The sequence below is a fragment of the Lynx rufus genome, unplaced genomic scaffold (assembly GCF_022079265.1).
Source record: "Lynx rufus isolate CCGP_SWC_20201006 ecotype Redwood Valley unplaced genomic scaffold, mLynRuf1.p SCAF_13, whole genome shotgun sequence".
Lineage (NCBI taxonomy): Eukaryota > Metazoa > Chordata > Mammalia > Carnivora > Felidae > Lynx > Lynx rufus.
The window spans coordinates 56,645,268-56,667,902 of record NW_025814827.1 but is presented as its reverse complement, the minus strand read 5'-3'; the positions used below and the strand labels follow the sequence as shown (position 1 = coordinate 56,667,902).

At 35.6% G+C, this 22,635-nt stretch overlaps 1 protein-coding gene and 1 non-coding gene across 3 annotated transcripts in view; both read left to right on the top strand.

Moving 5' to 3' along the window:
- The window catches only part of RALGAPA1 (Ral GTPase activating protein catalytic subunit alpha 1), a 278,485-nt gene that overhangs the window by 59,224 nt on the left and 196,626 nt on the right, over nucleotides 1-22,635 (top strand). For both annotated transcript variants that reach the window (XM_047075616.1, XM_047075615.1), the window contains exons 6-11: nucleotides 446-623; nucleotides 2,083-2,198; nucleotides 4,334-4,472; nucleotides 5,521-5,729; nucleotides 8,438-8,677; nucleotides 20,095-20,292. In XM_047075616.1, coding sequence (XP_046931572.1) covers nucleotides 446-623; nucleotides 2,083-2,198; nucleotides 4,334-4,472; nucleotides 5,521-5,729; nucleotides 8,438-8,677; nucleotides 20,095-20,292 — 1,080 coding nt within the window. The remainder of the gene's footprint in view (nucleotides 1-445; nucleotides 624-2,082; nucleotides 2,199-4,333; nucleotides 4,473-5,520; nucleotides 5,730-8,437; nucleotides 8,678-20,094; nucleotides 20,293-22,635) is intronic.
- On the top strand, nucleotides 9,759-9,863 carry LOC124508997 (U6 spliceosomal RNA). The gene has a single exon (XR_006961363.1). It is a non-coding gene; the product is annotated as a U6 spliceosomal RNA (small nuclear RNA).

The window sequence follows — 22,635 nt, the reverse complement described above, 5'->3', positions numbered from 1 at the left end:
GGACAAGAACATTAATTTAGCAGTGCACCAGGATCCCCATTACGATTCTTCATTTTACCAAACTCATTATAGCAAGGAACAGTTATTGCCCTCTTTCTTCTTGTATTAGACCATCAGAAATGATTTTCTGATTTTTTACAAATGGAAATTATAGAATAAAGATTACCTGATGGCTTTCAGTAGTAAGAGGCCAAGTTTATTCTGTAGTTGTTCAAATCTATGAATTTAATTTTACAAGTAATGAGAGCTCAATAAATGACATAGATGTAATAGCTCTTCCTCCTTCCCTCCCTCCTTCCTTCTTCCTTTTCTTTTTTCCTTTCCCTCTTTCTTTCCTTCCTCTGTTTTGCAAAGTAACATTCTCTAATCATCTAAAGAATTTTGGCCTTAAAAGTAAGAAAATATTTCCATTATAAGTAAAAATACTGTTTTTATTTTATTTTAGATCAGGCGGGAAGGTGTTCGTCTTTTTTTATTATGGTTACAAGCTCTTCAGAATAACTGTAGCAAAGAACAACTTTGGATGTTTTCTTGCTTAATTCCCGGATTTTCAGCACTACAATCTGAACATGGACCTCGAACTTTAGATAATCTCATTAATCCTCCACTCAACCTTCAAGAAAGTAAGATTCATGAGATCTTATTCATTAGTATTTAAAATTTTCTGTGTAGTTAATATAGGTTTAAAATGTCTGTACATTTATTAACTAGGTAATTCAAGGCCATGTTGTAAAATGTAGGTTTTATTATTTTTTAGGTATGATAAGGCCAACAGATCAGATGATTGTCGTTAAAAAAAATATATAGTTACAGTTCCCAAGAGGAGAGGGCATGCCACACCAGGGAGGGTGGCCACATGGGGAAGTACCAGGGTCAGTCAGGGGTAGGGTATCATAGGCAAGAGCCTATATGATTTCTGTAGGTAGAATGTGTGAGGCAGTGTGAGCAGTTCTGCGGCTCATTTGGATAATTTTAGCAGGCTCAGGTGCAAACGGGCTTTCCCTCATTGTCACTCAGGTACCTGGGTGATTAGGTGAGGGGAATAGTGGCCTTGAGTGTGAAGGCCGAATAGAAGTGGGGAGTAGAGGTGTGTACTCTGGACTGGATGGTTTGCACCTGGAAGGAATGTTCTCCAGCCCATGTTTATGATCTCTAGGAATTAGCTAGCTAGCCCTGGGAGGGCCATTCTTCTCTCCCTGGCCAACAAGTCTTCTGGCATCAAAGCATCAGAAACACCTAGTTAATATAAGCCATTTTTTACATTTATCTTTCATCTCTAATTCTCATATGTCCTCTTGTATCCTTGAGTTAATTTGGATGTACTTTGAAGTACAAGAGTATTTTATTTTGTGCCAAGAGGACTATAAAAAAACCTAATTTTGTGAACTTAATTACTGGGCTAGTATTTACTGAGAAACAGGTTTAGGAATCTGCCTGTACTAAACTAGGTGCTGCTTAGGAAATATTTAAGAGAATTCAGCTAGTTGTTGGTTTTCTTGAATTTGTGGTTGTTACAATGAATGTTTTTGAATATTTGAAAATTTTTGAAAATGTAAATATTTCTTATTTTATACATGGACTTTTGTAATCAAGGAACTAAGATGTTATCTTTTCTTTTTGAGAGGGAAATAGCATTTCCTTTTTTGAATAAAGCGTTACCTTAAAGGGTAATCGTGGTCATTACTAGAGTACTCTGTCCTTTAATTGATGAATAAGCTCATTATTTTTGCTGTTACTCATCATACTATGGAATTTTGGAATGGACACACTTAATGTGAATTTTAAAATATCATGAGAAGTTTTTTTTCAAGCAAGATTTACTCTTAAGCCCTTCAATCTGTCTGTCCATCCTTGTTACATTATCTCAGTCAAGGGCTTATGAAACAGCTGTTATTAAACTTCATGGTTGTTGTGATGAATCGTCCGGATGATCTCAGATTTATTTCAAGCTTCAGTCATTAGAACATTTTCAAGCAGTATTTGTTGCATATGTGTTTTACAGTTAATGTTTTTTGGACCACATTATTTCATTGTTAATTTTGTTTTGTAATTATACTGAACATTTCTTTTGTCTTTGGATAGCTCAAGTCACTATAGAGGAAATCACTCCTCTTGTCCCCCCACAATCAGGAGACAAAGGACAAGAAGATCTCACAAGCTATTTTCTTGAAGCACTTTTAAAATATATAGTAATTCAGGTATGTTTTATCTTCTTAAATATCACCCCTCTTACCATCATTTTTCCCTCTCTTACCATTGTTCTGTTAGAGTAGATATTTGCTTATTGTCCTGAAGAAGGACAAATTTTTGCTTTTGAAAATGTATGTTAGTATGCCTTTCCTGGAAAAAAAAAATCATTGGAGGGATTATTAATCCATTAGGGAGCTAGAGAGAGAAATTTTTAAGTAGACTGTTTCATGTATAAACCTTCTTATGCGGTCCAGTTTCTAATCCCTTCCTTTATAATCAGCAGCTGTGGTCTTTAAAAAAAACTAATAACTGGTTTAGGGATTAACCTGCCAAGAAGCCAGTAGGGAGGTAGGCTGAGAATGGGGTGTGGGTACAGGAATGTAATTTATACTTCAACCTGTTTGTACTGTATATTTCTAAGTGAATGTATTTTGTAAGGTAACCTCTTCATCTCTGCATAGGAAATGTGCATGTTCTGATCAGTGGAAACACTCAGCATATATACATTTCTTGTAACTGTTCCAAACATAAAAATTCCCCATGCCTTAGAAACTAACATTATAAAGTTAATTTGGACCCTGAATGAGATTACCAAGATTTAAATCTGATTCCACATCTTACTGATAGTATGACCTTTGTTAAATTAACCTCTGTGGCTTAAAATAGACATAAAAATAATACATATCCTACTTTGGTGTTTGAGGGTTAAATAATTAGTGCAAAGTACTAGAATAAAAAAGTACATGATACAAGTAAGTGTTCTGTGAATAGTAGTTGTTACTGTCATTATTATTACCAGTTTTTCTTTTTTAAAAAACAACATTTACACTCCATATAGGTTTTTAAATGTTTTGCTGGTTTATTGAGATATAATTGGCATACAGTAAACTGCAATATTGAAATATACAATTTGATGAAATTTATTATATGTGTACAACATGCAGCCATCACCACAATCAATATAATGACCATATCACCCCTAAAAGTTCTCAGATGCCTTCGTAATATATCCTTTTCCACTCCTAACTGCTTCCTAATCCCAGGCAACTATTGATCTTTGTCACTATAGTTTGCATTTTCCATATTTTTATGTAAATGGAATCCTGTAGTACATATTTTTTTTTGGTCTGGCTTCTTTTTTCCATCATAAATATTTTGAAAATCATCCATATTGTTGTATATTTATAGTTTGGTTCTTTTTATTGCTGACTAGCTTTTCATTGTATGGATATACCACGCTTTGTTATTCAGGTGATAATGAGTTTCCAGTTTTTGCTATTGCAAATAAAACTGCTGTGAATATTGATAAACAAGTCCTTGTGTATATGTAAAATTTCCTTTTTTGTGGGTAAATACCGTTAGTCAAACAGCTAGGTTGTAGAGTAGGTATATACTGATTTTTTAAGGCGCTACCAAGTGTTTTCCGAATGGTTGTGCCTTTTTACATTCCACTAGCAATCTATGAAACTTAAAAGTTGCATCACATCCTCATCAACAGTTGGTATGGTCATAATGTATAGTGGTATCTCACTGAAGCCTACTCTGGCCTTTTACCATCCCCCTACTTAGATATCTTCCTCCCCCTACTGAAATTCTCACACCCTGTGTTTTACTGCTTTTTCCCCTTCTATCGTCACCTCCTTACTTCATGGACACTGTCCTCACCTCCTTGTGCTCAAAGTCCCCACTTGGCAACTGCCTCTACTATATCCCCTCCATGGAGGCCCTACTTCTTATGCAAGCTCTGATTACCTGCACTTGACTGCCACTGCTTTTACTCCTTCTCTACTCTCACATATACCTATTTTGTATGACTTTTAAGGCTGAATTATTCAGGATGGGGCAATGGGGAAAAGAACATTCATATCTTTGTCATTAGTAGAGCCGAGTTTGAGTCAACTTTGAAAATTTTCCAGAGCATACTTTAACTTCTCTAAGATTTTTGAAATATAACTTATATAATGCATTTTCATGGCATTAAACCCTCATTTTAAGATTTGTCCTTTATATATATTTAGCATGTATATCTTTAGAGTGTAATAGATTAGTGTATTGCTTAAGTAACCTTTTACAAGCTTGTTTATAATAACTAATAACTGTTTCTGTTTCATGGAATGATTCTCATTATATTTTTTATTATTAGGTAAAAAGTTTAGAATGGAAGAACAAAGAAAACCAAGAAAGGGGATTTTCATTTTTGTTTTCACATTTTAAGAAATATTACTTGCCTTATATTTTCCCAAACATCTGCAAGGAGAATAGTTTATATCATCCTGTACTTGGTAAGTAGTCTTTGGAATTTTCTAAAAGATCACATGTAAGAATAAAATATACTTCATTGTAAAGCTGGCATTTGTTACCTGAAGAAGACTGATAACTTTAGTATTTTTATTGATTCCTTAGAAATATACCTTGATTCATATAGAAAGTGGAATTCTTTTAATAGGAAAGTTTCACTGAGAGTGAAGAGATTTTTTTTTAAAAAACATATTCTTTGGGTCTCACCAATTGGAAAAGTTAACCTACCAGCAATATTTGTGATTATAAATTAAACTTAATTCTAATATTTGGTATGATCTTTAAACTACATTATAAATTTTTTTAAGTCCCCCCCAAGGGTTTGATTTAGTATGTCTTATTTAAATTATGTATGAATAATTACAGTGTCATATGTTTTGATGATATATTATCCAGTATTTAGTGGCTGTGCCAAAATGGCTGTGTGTGCCTTGAAACTAGAACCTTCTTGACAAATGTTGGGTTAGAAGCAGACCTTCCATATATAGGAGGCACTGGCAATCTGTATGTGGAAATGTTCTTTTTGAAGAAAGATTTTCCTATTTTAAGCTTTGCCAAGTTTAGGCAACTCATAGGTTTAGGCATAACCATTAGAGCTAGTAGAAAGGAATTAGAGTAGCAGATCTTTGCCACTGAGAACAATATTTACTTTAAAAATATTTTTGCTGTAAAAATCAAGGAAAAATTCTCATACTTTGTATTACTTCAAAATTTGTGTCTCAGTCTTAGGTTAATTGAAGTGAGTTCTCATTAATTTCAAATGGCTCTGGAAGGTTCTCTACTTAGGCAAGATTCATTGAGCTTTTCAGTGATAAAATTGCAAAAACACGTTTCCATATATCAGCCATATATGGTTCACTCTTGTAGATTCCATGCTGATATCTAGCAAATTATTTTAAAATGTCATTTTTGTACCAAATCTGCTTCTAAAACAAGAGTATCATGACAAGTGTTTTCTCAAATGTTTAAAAATGCATATTTATCTAAGCATAATTCTTATTTTGGTTTTTGTTTTCCTTTTATTTTTCATAGATATCCCACAGGTGAGACCAAAGCCACATTATGTTATGATAAAGAAGGATGCTGAAACCAATGAAGCAATCTATTGTACAAAGGAGCCTTTCATTAAGGCTCGGGTTATTGTCATTCGTTGGCTGGTTTCTTTCTGGCTTGAGCCAAAGCCACATACAGGACCTCATATTCCTGGGATGGAAGGTGAAGTCTTGCCAAAGAATATTCAGGTAATACACCACATAAGGCAAACTTGTTAAAGTTAAAAATGGCTTAAGAGATATGACTGTGGATTTAAATTGCCTTATGTGTAGAACACTTTTAAAGCAAATAATATTTTCTTTGTATAAATGTATTTTATGAATCCAAATTTTAACAATTATAGAATTGATAGTTTTTTTAATAAAAAATAAAACTTGGAAGACATAGAAGATCATTCTAGTCATATGAGTCTCAGCTTTTAATTTGTTTCTGTATTTTATATTAGTTGTGCAGTATTAAAAATATTCTGAATTGTACATACAGATTCTTGCAGTTGGAAGCAATCTGTAATCAAATGGTTGTAGAACCATCATAATTCTTTGTAGATTTCCAAAGCATTCACAGAATGCTGACTTAAAATCTTATCTTCCAGGGTACTTGGCTGGCCCAGTCCATGGAGCTTGTGACTCTTGATCTTGGGGTTGTGAGTTCAAGCCCCGTGTTGGGTGTAGAGATTATTTAAATATAAAGTCTTGGGCGCCTGGGTGGCTCAGTCATTTAAGCACCCAACTTTGGCTCAGGGCATGATCTCACGGTTTGTGAGTTCAAACCCACATCAGGCTATCTGCTGTCAGCGCAGGAGCCCACTTTGGATCCTCTGCCCCCATATCTCCCTGTCACTCCCCACTTGCACGTTCTGTCTCTCTCAAGAATAAATAAACATTAAAAAAAATCTTTTTTTAAAAATTTTTTAACATATATTTTTGAGAGAGAGAGAGCATGAGCAGGGGAGGGACAGAGAGAGAGGGAGACAGAGAATCTGAAGCAGGCTCCAGGCTCTGAGCTGTCAGCACAGAGCCCGATGCAGAGCTCAAACCCACAAACTATGAGATCGTGACCTGAGCCGAAATCAGATGCTTAACCGACTGAGCCATCCAAGGAGCCCCCCAAAAAATAAAATCTTAAAAAAATAACGCCTTGCCCTCATCTCATTTCCCCTTTTTTCAACAAGGGCACTGAGTCTAGAAATGTGATATAAAATTGTACGGCTATACAATGGAGGGACTAATCTATAAACTTCTAGTATTTCTTAATTAAATAGTTGGTCTTTTTCATACTTCATTATCACTTTCTCCTTTTTCCTCAGTGTGTGTTTTTCCTGAACTTATCTATATTACGGTATTTATTTTATAATTTTTATTTTCCTTTTCTCAGATTTTCTTCATTTAGTTTAAAATATCTTATACCATGTGTGTTTTTGTATGACTTCTTAAATCTTTCACAAATTAAGTGGAGGTATAAAGTGGGTGTTTAATTGACTAGCACTCAGAATATTTCAATTATATTCCCCCTTAGCCTTTATTTATCTGCAGTCGACTATGGGTATGTTTTCCCTAAAACTTTGTTTCAATGTCTCTACACAGAATTATTAAATATAGAAACTCTCAAGCAGAACTATTTTCCATGATCTCAGAACTTAATGCACTAAAATCATGGAGGTTTTGATTAGGAAGGCATATTTGAGATTATTTACTTAAACCCTCTTGTTTTATAGACGACAAAACTGAGACTAAAAATTGAGTAACTTAATGGAAACGAATTTGCCATACCATGATATAGTGCTACTACTATCATAACATGGTAGTAATTTCCTTATCACCAACCTTACTTTATCGCTAGTCTTAGGCTTCATCTTTAGTCATGGTGAAAAATCTTTTAAGTTAGTAGAATATAGAATGTTCTCTTGAGTTTGTTTGTTTCTTTCCTTCCTTCCTGCCTGCCTACCAGCCAGTCAGCCTTCCATCCTTTGTTCCTCCCTCCCCGTTTCCCTTCCTTCCTTCCGATTTTATTTTTAAGTAATCTCTACACCCAGCATGGGGCTCAAACTTACAACCCCAAGATCAAGAGTCACATATTCTACCAATAGCCAGCCAGGCACCTCACTCTTGAGTTTTTTTTTATATTTTCTTTAGGCGTCATTTCTACTTCTGTCATAATTTTTTTTTTGCCATTCCTTTGTTTTTTTGTAACTTGTTTGTACTGTAAACATTCTAAAAGCAAATTATAGGTGGATAGATGATTAGTGAGTATCACTATATTACTTATGTGATGAATTATTTGGATTGCCACTTAATTATTTAGAATGGATTCTAAATGAAATCTATGCCTGGGGTGCCTGGGTGGTTCAGTCCATTGAGTGTCCATCAGATTCTTGATTTTGGCTCAGGTCATGATTCCAAGGTTGTGGGATCAAGCCCTGCATGGGCTCCATGCTGAATGTGGAGTCTGCTTAAGGTGTTCTCTCCCCACCCCCCCTCGTTCTCCTTTCTACCTGTCTCCCCTGCTCATTCACTCTCTCTTTGAAAAAAAAAAAAAAAGTCTATGATCTATGCCCAGTTTTAAACAATAGTGTAAGTTATTTGTGGAATGCTTTGAGTTCTACCAGTATTTGCTATTAGAAAGCAAAATCCCAGGGTGCCTGGGTGGCTCAGTAGGTTAAACATCCAACTCTTGATTTCGGCTTAGATCATGATCTCACAGTTCATGAGCTCGAGCCCTGCATCAGGCTCCTTGCTGGCAGCATGGAGCTTTCTTGGGAGTCTCTCTTTCCCTCCCTCCTGCCCCTCCCCTGCTCTTGGCTTCTCTCTCTGTGTCTCAAAATAAATAAACTTTAAAAAAAAAGCAAAATACCAAATTAAATGATTATGATATTCTCCCTCTTTTCCTTTTATTTTAGAGAGCAGCTGCTAGTTTGGTATCCAGAGAAGAAAACAAAAATGATAATGCTGATAAAGCAGATAGAACTACAGAACCAGAACAGTCCCATTCTAATACAAGCACTCTCACGGAGCGAGAACCTAGCTCGTCTAGTCTCTGCAGTATTGATGAAGAACATCTCACAGACATTGAAATAGTTCGCAGAGTTTTTTCTTCTAAAAGAAGTAATGTAAACTTTGTCACAGAGATATTTCGTCAGGTAAAGTATCTTTCAGTAATTTTAATTTCTAATGTAGACTTTGTTTTTTAATGTTGAATATACTGACTTTCAGCTATTTAAAATTCCTAATAGAAATGTTTGTTTGTTTGTTTTAAATTTATTTATTTTGAAAGAGAGAAAAAGAGAGCATGAGCAGGAGAGGGGCAGAGAGAGGGAGAGAGAGAATCCTGAGCAGGCTCCAACACTGTTAGTGCAGAGCCCAATGCAGGGCTCAAATTCACAAACTGTGAGATCATGACCTGAGCCAAAACCAAGAGTTGGACACTTCACCAACTGAGCAACCTAGGAGCCCCTTAATAGAAATGTTTTTTAAAGTTCATATTTAATTTTAATTTTAAAATTTGCTATTTTAATCTTTTAATATTTTCTATTTATATTTTTTAGTTTATGATGAGTTTAGTTTAATAACCAACCATGCTCCTCCTTCTGTTATTAGAACAGTTTTCTTAGTTACTCACTTTCCGGTTTGAAACTTTATTTCCTACCATTTGATTAGTAAATTAAAATTATTTTATCTTTCATTCTCTACAATCAGTAAAAAGTGGTTTATGAGTATAAGAAGCAATGTTTTCATTGCCTTTATCCTCCTTTCAGTGGCTCAGTTTTGTCCTCTAAGGCATTCTGAAATTAAAGTTGCATAAGGTAGATATTTGGGGACTAAAATAAAGAAATGGAGAGAAAGAAAAAGAATAAAAAGTATCATATAAGGATAGCTAGAAATTCCTAAGTGCACATTCTCAATTACATAGAAATTTTATGGGAAATAAACCTTATAAAAACTAATCATTTGCTCTTAATAGCAAAGGTACTTAACTTTTGCAGGTAAACATCATTGAGTTTTGTAGCTGAAGGGGATCATTCAAGTCTCACAGCAAGAAAGTGGTAGATTTGGGACTAAAACTCCCAGATCCTGGTTCCCCTGGCAGTGCTGTTTATATCACATTGCCTTCACTTGCCAGGGAGCTGTCTAGGCAAAGCACATCTTCACCTCATATACATATTTATTGATATGCAAAACAGAGGCATCATTAGCTTTGTAAAGAAACAAACTTGCCTTGGCTTGTTTCAGCAGCACAAACACTAAACATTAGAATGATACAGAGAAAATTAGCATGGCACCTGCACAAGGACCACAGGCAAATTCATGAAGGGGTTCTATATTTTTGTGTTCATGAGTACAAAATGTATACAATTATATACAAATGGATTGTTTCATTCAACCCCAATAAAGTGACTATCACAATAAAAAAAAAAAAAAAAGGAGACCAACTTGCCTTACCATTTTGTCCGGCTTTGGCAGTGGTTCTGGTTGCCAAATTTTACAGTTTGAGTTGATAGACTATTTGACAAATGGGAAGGGAAAGATATTTGGCAAATAATGTTGGAATAATTTACTTGTGGGAGAAATCAAAGCAAGCTTATAGAACTATTCGGGTTTTCGAGTAATAAACTTTGTATAAGTTTATTTTTCTAGGAATTTGTTCATTGCATTTGTTTTCAGATTTGACAAAAAGTTCATTACATTCTTTTATAAACTTTTTAATCTCTGAAGCATTTATATTCATGTTCCTCCTTTTGATTCCTGTTAGTATTTATTTGTCTTTTTTTTTTTAATGATTCTTGCTAGAGATTTGTCATTTTATTAGTCTTTTCAAGAATGAGCTTTTGGCTGTTAGTCCTCTCTGTTTTATACTTGTTTTTCTGTTTTATTATTTTTTGCTCCTTGTTACTTCATCTTTCTACTTGATTTTGTTTTTTTTTTCCCTAGCTAATTAATTTTAGTCTCACATTTTTCTCAAATGATTTTTGAGGCTATTAATTTACCATATGTACTGTTTTATCTATATTTTACAAATTTTGGTGTATAGCATTTTTTGTTATTATTCACATGTAAATATTTTCTAATTTTCATGTTAATACCTTCTTTGACCTTTGCAATATTTATCAATTTGTGTCTTCCAAACAGTTTTCTGGGTTTTTTTTTTCTTACAAATTTTGATGTGATTCTTTTAAATTTTTTTTTTTTTTCAACGGTTTTTATTTTTTTGGGACAGAGAGAGACAGAGCATGAACGGGGGAGGGGCAGAGAGAGAGGGAGACACAGAATCGGAAACAGGCTCCAGGCTCCGAGCCATCAGCCCAGAGCCCGACGCGGGGCTCGAACTCACGGACCGCGAGATCGTGACCTGGCTGAAGTCGGAGGCTTAACCGACTGCGCCACCCAGGCGCCCCGATGTGATTCTTTTAGAGAATATAGTCTGTATGATACTAGTTATTTACAATGAATTGAAACTTATGGCTCAGAATGCAGTCATTTCTCATAAATGTCCTCTGTGCTTGGAAAGAATGTATGCTTCTCTGTTGAGTTCAGTGACCATTAACGTCTGAACTTTTCTATATCCTTACTAAAGGTTTTTGGTCAGTTTGACCTTACAGTTATGGAAGTCTTATACTCTGATGATTTGTCAGGTTTATCTTTGTAGCTCCATAAATTTTTCTTTGTATATTTTCAAGCTGTATAATTAATAATTAAATACATACAAGTTGAAAGTTTTATATTTAAATGTGGCTCAGCTGTTTAAGCATCTGACTCTTGTTTTTGGCTTAGGTCATGATCTCATGGTTTATGAGTTCGAGCCCCATGTTGGGCTCTGCACAGTGCAGAGCCTGCTTGGGGCTCGCTCTCTCTCTCTCTCTCTCTCTCTCTCTCTCTCTGTTCCTCCCCCACTTTGCTCTCTCTCTTTCAAGATAAATAAACCTAAAAAAATTTTTTTGAATGTGAATTAAACATTTTATTTTTATGGCCCTTTTCACCTACAAAAATTATTTTTGCATAAAGTCTATTTTATTTACTATTAGTGGATTTATACCACTTTTTTTTTTAAGTTTATTTATTTTGAGATAGAGAGAGAGAGCGAGCGAGCAGGGAAGGGACAGAGAGGAAGACAATTGCAAGCAGGCTCCATGCTGGCAATGCAGAGTCCAACACGGGGCTGGAACTCACTAACTGAGATCGTAACCTGAGCCGAAACCAAGAGTTGGATGCTTAACTGACTGAGCCACCCAGGTGCCCTAACTTTCTTTTTATTATGAACTAGCCTCTGGGGTGGCTGGCTGGTTCAGTGGATAGAGCATGGAACTCTTGATCTCAGGGTCATGAGTTCAAGCCCCCTGTTAAAAAAAAGAAAGAAAGAAAAAAAAAAAAGTAGCCTCATACATTTTTTTAAACAATCTTTTAATTTTTAACTCTTTTATATCATTAGATTTTGTATGCCTCTTGTAAATATGGTTTGATTTTTAAAAATCTTTGTCTTTTAAATGGAATATTTATATTTATTATAATTATTGTTATGTTTGGATTTATTGGTAGCATCTTATTTTGTTCTATTTTTTTTTTTACCATGTCTGTATTTCTTTTGTGTCATTGTCTTATTTTTTGCTTTCTTTTTAATTGATACTTTTTCACTTTGTATCCTTTTACTGTTACTTGGTTTGAAAGTTATATTCTGTTTCTTTTTCTTCAGTGATTATTGTATAAATTTTAACATACATAATTCACTTTCCAAGGACTAAAGTTATTTTTTTACCCTTTTTCTGATCAGTACAAGGATCTTAGAACCTTATTACTCTTAATTCCCCCCCCCAACTTAACCTACTGTTATTATTGAATAATTCAGTTCTATTTTATGTGGTTGTGGTTTAACTCCAATATTATTATTGTTCTGTGCATTCAGTATTGATTTACGTTTAGTTATCTGTTTATCATTTTCTGTGATTATGATATCTTCCCTTCCAGATTTTTTAGAATCACTTTCCTCTGCTTCAATGAAGTTCATCATTTAGTGGATGATTCATCATTTTAGTGGCTGTCTGTTGGTATCAAATACTAAAAATTTTTGCCTGTCTAAAAATGTCTTTTATTTTTGAAAGACTTTTTCTACTGGATATAGACTTCTAGATTAACAATTATTTTCACCCAGCACATTTTAGATACTCAGATACTTTCCCACTGTTCTTTGTTTTACGTTGTTGCTGTTGAGATGTCAACCAGCAGTTGAACTAATAAGTCAGCTATCTTTGCTCTGGCTGTTTTTAATATCTTCTTTTAGTATTTGGCATTTTACATTTTACTGTGGTATGCCCAGATCTAGGTTTCCTTTCATTTATTCTTTAGGGGATATTTTAGGCATACTTCATTTATGGATTAATATATTTTGGCAGTTCTGGAAAATTTTCAGCCATTATCGCTTTAAATATTGCCTCTGTCCCATCTATTTCTTGTCTTTCCGGGACTCTGACAAGATGTATGTTAGATCTTTTTTTTACCTTAAGTGTCTGTTAACCTCTCATTCATATTTCCCATCCCTTTGTCTCTCTATGCTACATTCTGGGTACTTCCTTTTTAATTACAACTGCTTCTGGAAATTGGCAAGTCTGCTCAATTTTATTGTTTCTAGTTCTTATGTTTTACTTATTTATACTAAACATAGTTATTTTATATTGATTGATCATTGTAATATTCCTGAGGTGTTTGTAGATCTGATCATACCATATTTTGTTTCTATGTTCTCTTTCTTATTGTGGTGTATTCTCTTAAGGTTTCTTCCAATATTTCATGATTTCAGAAATTTAGAATTTTGACTCTGAGCTTTTTCATCTTACATCTTTATTTGCTGATTTGGTTTATTAACTCAGAAATGAGTTGCATTTGCTGCTTCTAGGTGCAAAGAGACACTAACAACCTGTCGTTAAACTGAATCCTTGATTTGAGGTTCAAGCTAGCCACATAATATGAACACAGAATATAAAACTATGTTAAGGCTAGCTTTTAGTTACAGTGTGTCTGGGGAGATTTTTGTTGTTATTGTTATTTACTCTGCATCTAGGTATGGGCAGTTTTCTTTACAAACTTTTAATGGTTGGGTTTATTTCTCATTCAGCATTGCACTGACAGTATGTAGTTCTGACTTTGTTTAGTTTTCCTGTTGTTCTCCCTGCTTTGGCACAATAGGTCCATGGAAACCAAAGTAATTGGTTCCACTCAGAGTGAAAGCCAGCTTTCTTGCTCCTCCTAAAACTTAGCTCACTGAGTTTGGATTTCATATAGGTTTTTATTTTTGAATATTTTTTTCTGCTTTTTGGCTTATCAATGCATTTAGAAAGATTAAAGTTGGGGCACCTGGGTGGCTCAGTTGGTTAAGCATCCAGCTCTTGATTTCGACTCAGGTCATGATCTTGGGGTCATGGGATTGAGCCCCATGTCCGGCTCCATAGTAAGCATTGAACCTGCTTGGTCTCTCTCCCTCTCTTTCTCTCCCTTCCCCTCTCACACTCTATGTAAATAAATAAACAAAAAAATTAAAATAACAAAAAGATTAAATGTATTTTTAATATACATTTTGATTTTTCAATCAGAAGGTTTGTTGAGTTACCAGTCCACCATACTCTTGGAAACAGAATTCCCCTTATTGAGTTTTTAATAATGCTCTTTATATTTGAAATTTTTAAATTTGCATTTGCTTATTTTTCACATCTGCCCTAGTCCCTTTTTGCAGTGGCTCATTCATTCTTTATTCATATTCATTTTCTTAAGTAAAACATGTTAAAAATGTTCATTTTATATTCCTTATTCTACTACCTCTATCAGCTAGTTTTTGTAAGTTTTGGCCTTCTTGGTTGTTGTTTCTGTTTTCACCCCTGTTTGTTTATTTTGGGTTTTTGTGTTACGGATTTACATTTCTGTGGAATTTTGTGGGAATTAATTTGAAACTTGGGTTGAAAGATGTGTTCCTCTAGAGAAGAAATGCTCTTGCTTCTCCCAGGTATTTGGTGATCCTGTCAACCTTGGTTTACTTTTTTTAATTTAATTTTATTTTAACTTTTCAGTAAGCTCTGTTGTATGCCCAGTGTAGATCTTGAACTCATGACCCTGAGATTAAGAGTCACATACTCTACCAAATGAGCCAGCCAGGCATCCCAGCCTCGGTTTACTTTAAATTATAATTCTCGGGGCGCCTGGGTGGCGCAGTCGGTTAAGCGTCCGACTTCAGCCAGGTCACGATCTCGCGGTCCGGGAGTTTGAGCCCCGCGTCAGGCTCTGGGCTGATGGCTCAGAGCCTGGAGCCTGTTTCTGATTCTGTGTCTCCCTCTCTCTCTGCCCCTCCCTCGTTCATGCTCTGTCTCTCTCTGTCCCCAAAATAAATAAACGTTGAAAAAAAAATTTAAATTATAATTCTCAGTTTATGATTCTTCCTACTTTGCACCACTCAAAGTTATGTGATGATCAGCCTGAGAATATGAATTTGCAGGAAAGGGTGTTCTTCCCTCCTATTCCCCTACACTAAGTCAGTAGACAAGTTTCCTCATTGACTCTTCTCTGGAGTTGAGATTTTTTGCCTTCCCCTCCTAGCTCACCTTTGTATTCAGGTTGCCTACATTGGTGTCAGTTTTACACATAGGAGCCTGATCTGTCTCTCCCCTCTGAACAGGTAGCTATTTAAACCCAACACTCTAGGCTATCCAGGGCAATAGCCAGCAGCTTCATTGCTCACTTGCTGTCTGGATTAATACACGCATTTTGGTCTAGACTCAGAATATCCTTACAAGATGAGCCATTCATTTAAAAAGGTCTGTTGTATTTTTTGATGTGACAGTTTTTAGGTGTTCTATGCAGGAAGATTCCAGGATATCTTTTAAATGATATTGCTGGAGACTGAAGTCCTCGGAGATGTTTTTATTCTGATAATTATTTTTTAAGTGATTTTTAAGGCAAAACTTAAGGAAAAATAAATTTGAGGATGGTGACACCAATGGATCATTCATGTTTTGCAAAGGGATTAATTTCTAAGATTAGGTATATAGTGGGAAAGCTATTTTTACTTGCAGTAATGCTGATAAATTTTCAAAATTGAGAATTTGTGAAATAGTTTCTTTCCTAACTTTGAAGGCTCAGATGTTCCACAATATAGATAAAATACTCCATTAATTATCAGGTATATGACCATGTAATGACTTTGCCCCTAGCAGTCCCAGCTAGAGCACAAGTCTTTCTATAGGCAAATAAGTTTAGTAGAAATATGTTTACCAAAATTATCATGCTCAAAGCTTTCACAATTACTGTTTTCCCTATCTGAATTTCCATCCTTCAACCCTCCTTTCTTTCCTCTTTACCCTTTATCCCTTTTTTTCTAACCTGATACTCATCTTTTATTACTTTTAAATATGGCTACACCAGAGAAGTCTTCCATGACCACCCAAAAATAGATGCACCTGTATGCATATGCACACGCACAGACACATGCACACATACACACACATAGTAAGTATCTTTTTATGATGTTTTTGAAAATTATTTTCTTCATAGTACCTCTTCTGAGTTTTATATTTATTTAAAAATTATTTTTAAAATTTTAATCTTTTTTTCTACCCTCCATGAATACTTCTCATATTCATTCATCATATCCTCAGTGCCTGGCATAGAGTAGGCACCTAATAAATATTTGGTGAATGAATCAAGAAGTTCTGTAACTGTTGAGTACCTGGTACTTTATTAGTGTTACCTGAGAGCTAACATTTATTTCTAGAAACTAACTCTTGAAATAATTTGTTATATAGTTGATGATGTTATTTTAGGGCCAGTGTAATGATTGAGTTTTACCTCAGATGAAGATATTTATATTGTTATTTGTCTTTAAAACAAAGATACAACTATAAAGCATAAAATCCCCCAAATCATTTGAAATGATAAAGTTATTCTCTATGTTCAATAGAAAGGCATATATGCACTCCAGGCATTATATATTTATGTCTGTATATGTATAATTATATCTGTATATGATAATACCTACATATATAATATTTCATACATATGTATATAATTATATGTGTGTAAATTTTTTTTCTGCAAAGTCACTTTAAGGCAATAGATTGAAAACTGTGGTTTGAGGCTTCTGGGAAGTCAAAACTATTTTCATGACAAAATAAAATTTTATTTACTTTTTTCACTGTCATTTTTTCATGAGTGTGAAGTAAAGTTTTCCAGAGATACCTGATATGTGATATTATGTCAGATTGAATGCAGAAACAAGCAGATAAGAGAATCCAACTGTCTCCCATTTATTTATTTTTAAATGTGTATTTATTTGAGGGAGGGGGCAGTGAGCAGGGGAAGGGCAGAGAGAGAGGGAGAGAGAGAATCCCAAGCAGGCTCCATCTCAGGATCTTGAGATCGTGACCTGAGCTGAAATCAAGAGTCAGATCTTAATTGACTGAGCCACCCAAGTGTCCCCCCACTGTCTTTTATTAAGCTAAACATTAATGATATTTGCAAAAATGTAAAGCAATGTATTTTGGAAAACCTGTTATTTGTGTTAACATATAGTAGGGTAGGGGTTCTGAGACCAAAATGCAAACCACTGCTTTCAGAAGACAGTGGGATGCCTGGGTGCCTCAGTTAGTTAAGCATTGGACTTTGGCTTGGGTCATAATCTCACGGTTTGCGACTTTGAGACCCTCGTCAGGCTCTCTCTGCTGACTCAAGCTCAGAGCTTGGAGCCTGCTTCCAATTTTGTGTCTCCTTCTCTCTCTGCCCCTCCCCCACTCGGTCAGTCTCTCTCTTTTTCTCTCTCTTTCAAAAATAAACATTAAAAAAAAATTTTTTAAGTTAAAGAAAAAAATAAAAAAGAAGACAAAATTTCCCAGGTCTGCTGAATGCTCACTGTACTTGATTTATCTTAAAGAATGTGTTTATCATAATCTGGGTTGGTTAATAATAAAAAAAATATTAAAAATTCAGAGATCATGTTTTATTACTGTTTATTCACTGAAGAAGAGAGTCATAGCTACCAAATTCACAAAACTGGATCAGATTATCTTCAGCTAATACTGTTAAATATTTGATTTTTCTTTCTCCTGTTGTTTTTATTCCATCTCCATGTAGTTTTTGTTTGTGTCGTAGTTTTATGGTCATAGAATCAAAACTGGAGATGACCTCTTGTAGGTCTATCTACAAACAAAATTTGCTGAACATATAGATTTAAATATGTTTTTTGAGTGATAACTTTCCTTATTATCAGTTAATAATTGACGTGATTGGTGCTTCTTCATAGGGACAAGGTGCTGATGTATGGTTTTGAATGTTCTGGTTTCTGTGACAGTTATTTCTCGTTGTAAATGTATAAATCGGCACTCTGGTTTTTGTGCATCTGTTTTTTTAGCCATGGCTAATCTCAGTCTTTCCATAAGATTCATATTTAGTGTGTTGGCAAAATCAGACTTTAGAGCTTACAAGGACAAAGGTTATATACACTCTGGGTTTTAGTAAATTCATTAGGCCACTTGGGATATGGTGTGACAGTTTATGCATTAATAAATACTAGCTCTGGATATTATTAATATTTTTTAAATGATTAAAACTTTATGTTTTAGATCAGCTTTAGGTTAATAGTAAAATTGAGCAAAAACTACAGAGGGTTTTCATGCTAATTTTAAAAATTCATTTTTCAGTATCTGAGAATAAAACTTTTGAGATTGAGATTTTTTTCTTATACTTTGAACCTTTTTTTTTTATAACATATTTTATTTTTTTGAGAAAGAGAGAGAAAGTGAGCAAGGGAGGGACAGAGAGAGAGAGGGAGATAGAATCCAAAGCAGGCTCCAGGCTCTGAGCTGTCAGCACAGAGCCCGACGTGTGGGGCTCGAATCCACAAACCATGAGATCATGACCCGAGCCGAAGTTGGACTCTTAATTGACTGAGCCACCCAGGCGCCCCTATACTTTGAACCTTTTTAAGAAAGCTGAGATGTTGCTGCAATTATGAATGCAATTATGAATGCTGCAATTAAGAATGCTTCTTAGAGCAGACAGTGATGATCCAAATCATATCATTGACCATTAAGCTGCTAGAATATGAGAATGAGAGTTTGGGAGTGGGTTTGTTTTTTTAGATAAAAGAAAGTAGCAAGTATGTAAATTGCTAGGGAATTAACAACAGCAAATAAATAAAAGTTACCAAAACTGCATTAAATGTCCTCTTGATATTACACATTAACTTTTCATCGTTATCTTGGAAAGCTGATTTTCTTGGTTAGTTTCATTCAGATAAAGTACTTGACCCCATGATAATTATTAAATATACCTACTAATAGCTCTATAGGAGGAAGTGCCAGGGTTTTAGGTAAAGGTCTTGTGGCTTTTAGAGTTGAAATTAATAGGTACTGGTTGTAAAAGGAAAAATTAAAAGCAATTTAATTCCATTTCTGTGTGTAAAGAGAAAGTCCAGTAAAAATGTAACCACATGAACACAAACATGCATAAAGAAAGGAATTTGGGTAGTGAGATTAAGAGTATTTTTACTGTTGGGGCCCCTTGGTGGCTCAGTCAGTTGAGCGTCTGACTTCAGCTCAGGTCATGATCTCATGGCTTGTGAGTTCGAGACCCGCGTCGGGCTCTGTGCTGACAGCTCAGAGCCTGGAGCCTGCTTCATATTCTGGGTCTCCCTCTCTCTCTCTGTTCCTCCCCACTCACTCTGTCTCTGTCTCTCAAAAATAAATAAATGTTAAAAATTTTTTTTAAAAAAAGAGTATTTTTACTGTTTTGTTTTTGCCTGCCTGAATTGTGTAAAAAGTTTTTTTATTGTGAATATGTTACATTTTTGTGGTGAAAATATTTACTTTTTTTTAAAGTTAAAGCAACCCAGAAAAGTACATAAAGGAAAGAATAATTGTAAGATATTCCTTTTAATATTTTAAGTATTTGCCTTATTATTTAACTTGTTTAACTTTATTATATGTAAAATGAAATAAAACTGCAATGTTTTTTCTTTATATGCTTATAGTCGCCTTTTACATGTAATTTGTATTACTTCTTGGAGTCAGATTTAATTTTAATTAAGTTCCCATATCAAAGTTTATTGTAGTAGTAATCTAAAAAAATAATAAGTTACAAATGTATATTATCAAAAGTGATATTTATATTAAGCTTTGTAGGAGCATAGTTATTTCATGAAACGAATATTTTCATTCTGAGATAGCACAATTGAAACAAATCTTGGCTTCTTGCACTTGAAATCTGTGTCTATCTACCGAAAGCATTTCTTTTTTTTAAGATTTTATTTTTAAGCAATCACTACACCCAACATGGGGCTTGAACTCACGACCTGGAGATCAAGAGTTGCATGCTGTCCTGACTGAGCCAGCCAGGTGCCCCTACCAAAAGCATTTCTGTGTCATCGTATATACAAATTATTTGGAGACAAAAGTCTCTTTCTGACAATGAATTGATTGACTTTTTAAGAGTCATTTATATCGTAATTTATAACAAGATAAAAATGCAGGTATTAGCGGTTTGTGGCAAAGAAAAAAGTATCACCATGTATGTTCTCTTTTTTTTCCACTAGGCATTTTTATTACCAATTTGTGAAGCAGCAGCTATGAGAAAAGTGGTAAAAGTATATCAAGAATGGATCCAGCAAGAAGAAAAACCTTTGTTTATGCAAGAGCCTGAAGAAATTGTGATCTCCTCTTCAGACTTACCTTGTATTGACAATGTCACAGACCGTGTTATTTCAATGGAAGAAGGAGAAAAGAGAGAAGAGGTAAACTGATAATACTTACATATTTTAGTATAAGTTTAATAGATGAGACTTTCATGAAAGTATAACACATGAACATACATATATTTAATAGGAAGTTAAAGATACCTTTTAATATATTTTGCAGCTTAGGTAATATGGTAGTTACCTCAGTTACCCTGTCTTAAAGCTCTTTGATGTCACAACTTTGAAAAATTAATATTGAGGTTATATACTGATTCTTTAATTCATTGTCTAGATCAAAATTAGATGCCATTATAAAAGGTGTAATAATTGAGACTAATAGGAGGGTGGCAGAGTACAGGAAGATCCTGAGCTCACCTCTTCCCATGGACATATCAGGGCTACAACTACATACAAAGGGACACTCACAGAGAAAGACCTGAGGACTAGGAGACCAGCTCTTGCATAGCTAAAGATAAATGAAAAAAATATGGGATGCCTGGCTGGCTTAGTTGGTAGAGCATGTGACTCTTAATCTCACTGTTGTGAGTTTGAGCCCCATGCTAGGTGTGTAGAGCTTACTTTAAAAAAGAAGAAAGAAAAAGCCACCTTGAGAAGGGTAAGTGTGGCAGAGAGGTAGTCAGGTTGGGAACCAAACCTCCCGTCTAGCAACCCACAAGTGGTTTGATTGCACAGGCACAGAGGTTCCTTTCTTGAGGAGCAAGGGGATTGAGCCCCACATTGTACACCCACACCCAGGAGATCTGCACAGGAAAAATGAGCCCCCACAATGTCTGGCTTTGAAAGTCAGCAGAACTTAACTTTAGGAGCTTTCAAAATCATTGGGCCTTAAGTCTGGGACAGCTGGTGCAGGTGGGGGGTGCTGGTTGGGGAGGACTATAGGAAACTGAGATAATGCTTTTAAAGGTCCCGTACACCGTCTCACTCACACCCAGCACAGAGGCAGCAGTTTGCACAGCACCTGAGCTATACATGAAGGATATTTATTGACTAATTTTAGGGCATATGCTGGAGGGGCAGGGGTCTGTAGGGACTTTTCTTTGGAAATGGAAACACTAGTAGGCACCATTTTCTTGCCCTTATTTAGCTAGCTATCTTAAGGGCTCCAGTTCTGACACTCTCCACCTACATTGCTAGCACCAGTTGCCCCACTTGGGCATTCCCCTGCAAAACCAGTCCACCCTTCCAGCAGACTCCCTCTTAAGCTGCTCCCACCCTGCCACACCCAGTGGGCAGCATTGACTGGGACTGGTGTCCCTCCAAAGTGACTCCTGCCCTGGGGAAATGAGAGACTGGTCCTGTCTACCAGCACACGCACAGTATCATGCCTGGGCCTTTCAGCCAGCTGTGCCAAGGTCCAACTCCTCCCACCAATGCACCTATAGCAGTCCTGCCTGGGCACTGCAACCAACAGGCCCTGCCTACCAGAATGTCCAAGCAGTCAGAGCTCATTCACAACTGAAGGATGCATGCTGCACATAGAGGAGAGCACCTGGTTTTGGTGATGGCAGGGGAGGGGATTGTGCTTCTGGACCCCAGAGGACACCTTCCACACAAGGCTGCTACCTTTGAGAACAGGGGATGTAGCTGACCTACTGCCTAATGTGTTGCCTAATGCAAACACAGAGTCAGACAGAATGAGGAGACAGGAATATGTTCCAAATGAAAGAATAAGAAAAAAAAATCTCAGAAAAATAACTAAAAAGGAATTAAACAATCTACCTGATAAAGAGTTAAAAGTGATAGTCATAAAGATGCTCACTGAATTTAGGAGCAGAGTGGATAAATTCAGAACTTCAACAAAGAGATAGAAAATATTTTTTAAAAAATCAGAGTGGCGCAGTCGGTTAAGCATCCGACTTCAGCCAGGTCACGATCTCGCGGTCCGTGAGTTCGAGCCCCGCGTCAGGCTCTGGGCTGATGGCTCAGAGCCTGGAGCCTGTTTCCGATTCTGTGTCTCCCTCTCTCTCTGCCCCTCCCCCGTTCATGCTCTGTCTCTCTCTGTCCCAAAAATAAATAAACGTTGAAAAAAAGAAAATCAGAGCTGAAGAATACTATAACTCAAATGAAAAATACACCAGAGGGAATCAACACTCAGGAAGAGAATGCAGAAGAATGGATCAGTGATCTGGAAGACAGAATAGTGGAAATCATCCAAGTTGAGCAGCAAAAGGAAAAATAATTTTATGTAAGATAAGGTAAGGGACCTCTGGAGCAACATTGAAAGTATTAACATTTGCATTATAGTGGGTCCCAGAAGAAGGGAGTGAGAAAGGAGCTTATTTGAAGAAATAACAGCTGAGAACTTTCCTAACCTGGGGCAGGAAACAGACATCCACGTTCAGGAAGCATAGATAGCCCCAAATAGGATGAACCCAAAGA